This window comes from Myripristis murdjan, chromosome 14, assembly GCF_902150065.1.
Source record: "Myripristis murdjan chromosome 14, fMyrMur1.1, whole genome shotgun sequence".
Lineage (NCBI taxonomy): Eukaryota > Metazoa > Chordata > Actinopteri > Holocentriformes > Holocentridae > Myripristis > Myripristis murdjan.
This window is the reverse complement of record NC_043993.1, coordinates 25267446-25275856: the sequence shown is the minus strand read 5'-3', so window position 1 is coordinate 25275856 and position 8411 is coordinate 25267446. Positions and strand designations below refer to the sequence as shown.

Sequence of the window (8411 nt, the reverse complement as noted above, 5' to 3'; positions counted from 1 at the left end):
TTTTTGCAGTGTTGTCCCTATACATCCAGATTAAGGGAAAGCTTTTCATAATGAAATCATATAATTGGGGCTGTTTTTTAACTTATGAAACTTTTGTAAGGTCATTTTCAAACATCTACATCTACATAGTCTTGAATATATTTTGTGCACTTTGTCTTCCTTTAACTCCTGTCTTGTCCTTTTCTTTTTCATACAATTCTTTTCATTTAACTCGTTAATATTATTAGATGTTATTTTGAGTTAATTCATTTCCCAAATTAGTTTATTAAATTAGTACCACTTCTGAGGTCTTTCTACACTGTCAACACTAAGTTTATTTTTCAAATTTGAAAGTACGACTGTTGTGCTGAAACATTTTCTCACCACAGTGTTAGCTTTCAGCAATTTTTCCATATTCCAGACTCCACATTGTCACTGGCTTCCCTCCTTCAGCCCTTCAGTCACTGCTGATCAACATTTTCCACACTATTAATTACTTATGTCAGCTTCTGGTAATTACAGACAATTAATCATGTGTGATTCGCTGTCTCTCCATCAGCATTGTAACCCACTGTGTGAGCGAAACTGACAAAGGTGAAACGGTCTTTAATAAGTAGCACCACCATCAACAGCACCAGAGAGTGAACTCTCCAAAGATAAGTGGAGTGTTGCAGCGCTCTGGCTTACACTTCCTTCAGGCCAGTGACAAAGGCCAGGTGGAAGTTGAATTACATGATATTCTTTCTTTAGCATTTTTCATTTTCATTTCCTAAACTGCGGGGCGAAAAAAAAAAAAAACGGTTCAGGGGAAAAAAAAAAAAAAAAAAAAAGTTGTGCATCCACGACACATCCGGGCAAACAAAGATATGCAAACACCGTGTTATCTACATGTATCAGCCAGTCCATTAGCTACCACACTGTAACCTTGCCTCTCACACTGCCACATTATTCTTCTCTGTTTGGGTACTGCGTGCAAAGCCTTAAGGAGTCTGTGGCAAAGACTGGGAAAGTAGAGATCTTTAGAAGTTCTGTGAGCGTAAACCAACATTTCTGTGAAGATGTGCTCCACTCTGAGTGTGATGGTGTTGATAAGCATGATGGGTAACTATTCTTTTGCTTCTTCCAATTATTATTCATTTGGGAAGGTTCTGTTATGTGTGGGGCAATGTTTTTATCCCATACACAACCATGTATTGGTTTTTGAGTCTGGGTGAAAACAAAGTATAATGAGAGCTTGATTAACTTTTTTTTTTGTTGTTGTTGTTAATTATTTATTTATTTTTTTGGCAGGATGCGTTGAACTGGCTATCACTGTCGAGACTACCAAGGAAATTGTCAATGTTACAGCGGGTGAAAGTGTTCTACTCCCATGTACTTATAACACGACTTCAGCGTTGAGTGAGGTCTCTATTGAGTGGACTTTTGCTTCATCACCCTCCTCTAAACAGCAGGTAGATATGTGCAGTGTCATGCGATTTCACCAAGCAATATCACTCAAATTGAAGGCTTTGATTCAGAAATGAGGTATGAAGAGACTTAACCCTCCTGTTGTGTTCATTTCAGCTTAATCATCTTAATGTTCCCAGCCAAAAATGACAGTGTTAGATGATAATAAATCCATAATACATATATCACCTAATGTTGTATTATCTTTTTATCAAGTCACATTTTTGTCAACATTACAAGTTTTTAATTTCCATTTGGTACTTATGGCCTGTAGGCCTCACTGACTTCTGGTCATACTACTTGTTTTTTTTTTTTTTTTTTAAAGCATTATATGGGTATTATTTTGACTATAAGTAACAAATACTCGAAATATATTGTATTATTTATCACAGAGTACCTCATTTCACTGTTTAGCAAGAACACTGTTTTGAAACCATCTACATTTTAAAAAAATAATGACAAAAATAACATCTTTTGTGTCCCTAGTCAAAACTGACCGTATGATTTAGTAAAAACTAAAGCCCACAGCAAAACCTTATTTCAAAAGTAATGTCTGAACACATTAACAATTACTAACAAAAATGAAATCTTAACAATCTGTCAATCTGTCATGTGTGATGCAGGACGCAGGAGCAAACAGACAGGCACCGAAACTAAAGCAATAACCATTTATTGCCAGGCTTTAAAAATGAGGAACTGAGCACTGGGGGCAAAACCAACAGCACCACCAAGGACACAACAATGACAAACTGACAACGAACTGAACTGAAACAGGATTTAAATACACTTGGGGCTATTTGGGGAAATAAGACACACCTGGAGAAGGGCTGGAACACAAGACAGGAGAACAGACAAGATAGGCTGAGGCAAACACTAACACACAACTCAGGACAGGTGTGGGAACATGGAGAGGCAAACAAGACAGGTGAAAACACTGCCGAGAGAGACACAGCGGGGCAAAGCAACAAGTAAACATGAAGGACTCACAGAGCAGGAACAGAGCTGAAACAAAGGCCATAAACAGAGTCCATCATAAATAGAACACAAGAGACAGAGAGTTCAAGAATCCAGACACAGAACCATGACACAATCACTTATATCAATTATATTTTGTCTTCTCTTGAACACGCTGGGCAATGCTTTGTGGTCGTTGCATGTGCCTTGCAAATGTACACACATGCATTTGTGGCACACACAGCTTGTGTTCACATCTCGTCATGGTCAAAGATGTAATCCAGAGCCTCTTGCACAATACATCAGTGAGCCATTGTGATGCCACAGAATGAACTGGGAGCGAGGCCTCCAAAAAGCTTTATATACCAGAGCTGCAAGAAAGTTGTGTGTACCTGTGATGGCCACAGCCACACATGGTAACACTGCCCCATAACTCATTTTTTCACCACATTAGTTTCAGTATAGTCATTATTTTGCTACTTGCACAGGTTTATTACATTTGCAGTCAACCACACCTCAACAATTAACATTACAGTTTGTTTGATTTAGAATATGTTTCTTTGCTTTAACAATACATTGCCTGTCTGTTATTTGGTTTGGCCAAGCCAATGTTCCCTTATGTGTCATTATGTTAGGTCAGTTTGTTCAGTTAACATCTGGTTTAGTTGCTATTATACTGAGTTTAGTTATGTTTTGTTGATCTGTTTTATAGGCCTAGTGTTTAAAATCTTTGGTTTGTAATAAGGTGCATTTGGGGTAAATAACAAACATTTTTTTCATTTATAAACCCTGTGTCCTCATGGCTTTACTGCTTGGTCCCTGACAGCACCATCAAAACAACACTGTAGGTTTTTTGTTTTGTTTTGTTTTTCGGGGGACTTTCTTTGTGGCGAGGTTGGAAACAGTGAATGATTGTGATTGTGATGCACTTGACTACAACTAACACATAAACATGACTAAGGAACTGCTTTCTTGAAACAAGTAAAACTTAGCTTTTTAAAAAGGGCAAATTAGTTGTTCTATGTTTGACACAGAATTTCACACAAGTTTATAAAAAAAAAAAAAACAGAATAGTACACACACCAAACAACTAGTGCTACTAATAATAATAATTAGAAGAACTGTTATTATTATTATTGATGTTGTTGTCAACAACAAAATTCGTGAAATCAGATGTTCAGATCTCTTTTCTGGAAAGTGTTGAGAGTGTTTCTTAAAACTACTGCAGTTTCTTTATGTCTGTCTAAACAGAATTAGTATAGACTTAAAGGCAAACAGTTTTTATAGGTGATATACTACAGACTGCAGAACTTTGCCACAATAAAATGCAGAGAGCAGGAGCAATTCTGATGTGTGAGATATGGACAGCCCTAGTCTGACTTTGAATAACTTTCGAAGGCAGTGTATCTGCTGTCTGATGGGTAAAGTCTGGCAGTGTCACTTTAATCAGACTCTGTATCAGCATAGACCAGGGGTTTTCAACTGGTTTTGTCCCAGGGACCACCATTATAACCAAGAAGCAACTCGGGGACCACTGCTTTGGGGGATGTTTGTTTTATTTTGCACCATGCTTAAAATAAAAGAGTATATAGGCCTATATATGTACTACTCCTAAAGAGGGCGGACACAGAGAGAAACTCGAGGTTTCATGAGAAAAATCTGGTCCCGACCAGGTTCGTTTCATGGAGTCTGCTTAAGTTACCTCCCTCTGTGAAACAGGCTAGAGTTACCCCTCTTTCTCTGGTTTGAGTTAGGCTACCTCCCTTTGTGAAATGGAAAACTCAGAGTTTCCTTCATTTCAGGGTTAACAGACTTTAGAGTTTTCACTAAACCTGCTTTGTGAAACAGACCCCTGGTCCGTGGTCCTGTGCGTCCAAGATGGGACGTCAGTAGTGACATGAGGCTTGGGAGAATCTCGATCAACTCCATTTGACATAATTTGGATGGGTAAATTATTCACAAAAATGAATGGTAAATGGAAAATAAATTAAGTCTAAATAATAAATCATTTTTTTAATTATTATTTTCCATTTACAATTTCACGGACAACCTGCAATACCGCCGCGGACCACCAGTTGACAATCACTGGCATAGACAATATTCATCAGCGCACCAGTAGTTTCCAGTCTTTCCACAAGGCAAAATTCTGCCCTCTTGCTCACCATAGCTCCAGCTGTACTGCAGGATTTTGGATACTGTCAGAAGTAGACAGCATATGACAAACACTGGAATTATGTGTGTTATTGTTGTGTCAGCTATTCTAATGTACTTTGCTTTGGTTTCAGGTGTATTTCTATAAAAAATCACAAGAAAGCATAAACGAACAGTACCGTGGCAGACTTCAAGCTTTCTCCTCTCCTGACAAAACCAAAAATGCCTCCATAATGATAAGCAAAATGCAGCCATCAGATACCGGAGTCTACACCTGTGAAGTTGAGATGCACATGGGCGCTAATGCCAGTATCACTGTATTTGTCCATGGTAAGTTTCTTCTCATTTTACAGGGTTTGGAAATGGATGTTCATCATCTGACTTATCAATACAGTAGCCGTGTGCATACAGCAAAATGTCTGTCCCAGTCGTCACTGCAGTGGATGATTCATCTAATTCACTGTTGACACACATTAACCCATTTCCACAGTGACACAAAGAACACCTGAAAACACAATAAATTGAACGACATAAAACGAGGGACCTTTATACATCATAAATTAAGAGCATATTGACTTGGTATCTTGGGATGAATCCCCCAATGAGGCTATCACGCTCAGAGGTCAGATGGGCCCCTCAAGACTCACTGCTGCAGAGACACTGAGACACTGAGACACTGAGTCCCAAATGCAGAACCAAAACCGCTTTGCAGAAAGTTCACAGAAAACAGCTGGCCTTTCTGCCAGCTCAATGACCCGGAACCTATGTAATCTAGTGCACCTGGCTGTTGATGTCATATGGCTGGCCACAGCAGGAAAGACTGATGTACAGTATATGTCAGGCATGAGGCCCTCGCGTGTGTCAGTGTCAGACACTGCTACCTAGTATCATTATCTAATCTCACAACCCATATTTGGATCTTTGTCTATCCAGTTGAGTATGAACATGTATATGGGCCCTTATTGTATCTGGTTATTGTTAACCTGTTGTATTAATGCATTTCTAATATTCTGTTGTTGACAGCATGACATTATTCTATTATTATTACACTATACATACATTAAAAATAATTTTGAATTATCCCCTTTGTTTTCCCTATGTATTATTCTTATGTGCAAAGGAAATCAAATTTTTTTATTATTTATTTTTTCTACAAGGAATAATACATGCAGATAAAATAATTTTTTAATTCATTTTATAAAATTGATGTAAAATGTAGGTTTGTATCAATGCATTAATGTCATTTTACTGATGTACTCTGACATTCATGTTTTAGGTCATGCATTTCTGGTGTTCTGCTCACTGAGCAAGACCAGCAGCTTTTCTGTTTTACACATCCATAGTCCACCAGGTCATGATGGCCAGTCGCCAGAAAGAAAAAAAAGGTTGACATTTTATGTTTCTGCGATATATTGTCTAGTCGGCATTATTTTACCCTCCATTGTTTGGAAACCTGAGGAGAAAAGGTTTGACACAAGTTTGGACAATCACCCTGTCTTGTTTGTCCAATCAACTGATTGCGCTGTGAACAACACCTTTATTTGCATAAAGTTAACTGAACTTGCACTTGTGTCCCACCCCTTCGCATTGCTATAGGCATCTCATAAGCCTTTGCACAATTAATACCCATATCCAATACAAGAGGAAAGAAGGCGGTATACGCATTTGGTATGGTTGTACTGTAACGCAGCCTATCAGCTCATCTGCCCTAAATGTTCTCATTTCTTCCATTATCTGCTACTTAGCTTAACTTTTGGGGGAAATCCTATAAGCACTGTTCTCATGTAAATCATCCTCTCCTCTTAATTGAGTGGCCTTAACCATCCGCTGGAGCCTTCCCCCATTATTGGCCATTATCCATGATCAATAAATGTCTCATTTTATTCAGCAAAGTCTCCTTTTATTTATTCAAATTAGTCGCTCCAGACTGAAATGCTGTTTAACACAAGTTCAATCAGGGAGCTAGCTGCATCATCTTCATCATCTTTTCCTACAACCACATCAGCCTATCAGAGGGTGTCCCAATTTTCCATGGCCTCATTGTATCCTATCGGAGTTGGCTTCAACCCACACAGCCTCATTCATAGTTTTTTCTGTTCCATCTAACCTCCGAAGGCAACCTATCAGTTCACCTGCCTGTCACAGTCCATCATCCAGAGAACCAATCAGAATCTGTGCTTTCGCTCTCACCGAGTTGTCTCTCCTTATATGTAGCTCATCCTTTTTTTTTTTTGTTGTTGTTGTCATTTCAGCTCGTTCAAGCGCTCCACCATCACCCTACCACATTCAATACACCGGACCCAGAGGGCTTCTTGAGTGGGGGATCGGAATTGCTGTTCTCCTGGGAATCATCCTCGTCTCCTAATCATGTGCGGCAGACTTCCTCCAATATCTATCCACGAGCAAAACAATTCTTATTTTATTCAGCAAATGTCTTTGAAGATTCTGGGCCAGTTTCTGCTTGGGCTGTCACCTAAAGCCAGAGCTGCAGTCTCCGGTAGATCTAAACTGCTGTGCTCTGTTCAGTTGGATCCAAGAACAACATCCAGGAACTGCCATAACATAATCAGTTGTACAAAGAAATCCTCCGAGTTCTTCCTAAAGGCTCATTCTCACGATAAAAGGCAAAGAGACTAGTTTCATGTTTATATGGTGGCTAATGATAGATACTGTGATCTATGTAATCATATTTAAAGGAATGCACAGAATGTTAGTGTAAGGTTTTGTAATAATTCGATAAAATTCATTACCAAAAACTGAATCTGTCTGTGCCTTACTGTACTGTCCATGTTGATGTGGAGTCAGGTCACCTGGTCACTCTGACCCGCCACAGTGAGTGTAGGTGCTCTGCCCCCACGTACACCTGGATCAGACTGGACCGCACCAATACAAGGACTGTATCCGGAAGATGTGTGTAATGTGTGTGTCTGTGCACTTAAATATGCATACACTCATCTTTTTTTATAAACATTTGCACATTTTTTCCTCAGCAACTACAGCTGGAATAATTTTTCTGTTTCGCCGTGCATTGTAAACTATAAAAGGTGGTGATTTTAAAAATTAAGAGATTATTAAATGTAACCTACCTTGTCTTAAATTTTGTTGTTGCACTCCATAATACCATCCTAGAGTGCGCAAGTAATGTTAGCGTTTGCATATTGCATGCTTATGCATATAATATCAATCTAGATTATGTCGCATGTCCAGATTGTAGTCCAAGATCAGTGTTGTTGAATCACTGCAGATAAGTATTAGCAACGCGAATCAGGTATATTTCAGGTGAATCAGGTGTATTTAGTGTCTTGAACACACCCCGACCCATTCCTCCTTCAAACAAATGACTTGAATCACTCACTGCCTGCCAAAGTGAGGCCATAGTTGATAATCTATCCATGTAAAAAAAAAAAAAAAAAAAAAAAAAAAAAAGATTTTCAGCAAATCTCTCAGCAACACAAATATTGCTCAAGTGGATAAGCTATTTTAAGTTGGTTTTATTATTTACAAGCAGTAAGTGGCAATGAGTACTAGCCAACCAGAGTTCGCTGAATGGTACACAGGGCGTGTCTTCCAAAGAAAAGCGGTGGCATCAGTAATAACAACAACTGAACTGAGAAATGAATGGATTATTTCAGGAAGTGATTCAGTTCCCCAAAGATTTGTTCCTTTTGAATGAATCTTTCACAAACAACTCATCAGTAACGTGTGAGCGACTGAGCTGACTTATTTTTGTAGCTGGCTTGCCAACATTAGCCTACAGCACACACAGCAGCAAGGCCTCATGAGGCGCTATGATTTACAATGGACAGGTGATGAGGCCATAGCTTGACAACAAGGTTGATGGCGGCCTGCTGAATGCTTTAATTGGCCAGTCATAATCGAGT

At 38.9% G+C, this 8411-nt stretch overlaps 1 protein-coding gene across 1 annotated transcript; it reads left to right on the top strand.

Annotated features, from left to right (window-relative positions):
* Window positions 1-868: 868 nt before the first annotated feature.
* Window positions 869-7226, top strand: LOC115371756 (V-set and immunoglobulin domain-containing protein 1-like). Its single transcript, XM_030069269.1, has 4 exons — window positions 869-1080; window positions 1270-1430; window positions 4665-4860; window positions 6783-7226. The coding sequence occupies exons 1-4, from the start codon at window positions 1038-1040 to the stop codon at window positions 6893-6895; spliced, it is 513 nt and encodes a 170-aa protein (XP_029925129.1). The 5' UTR covers window positions 869-1037; the 3' UTR covers window positions 6896-7226.
* The last annotated feature ends 1185 nt before the right edge of the window (window positions 7227-8411 follow it).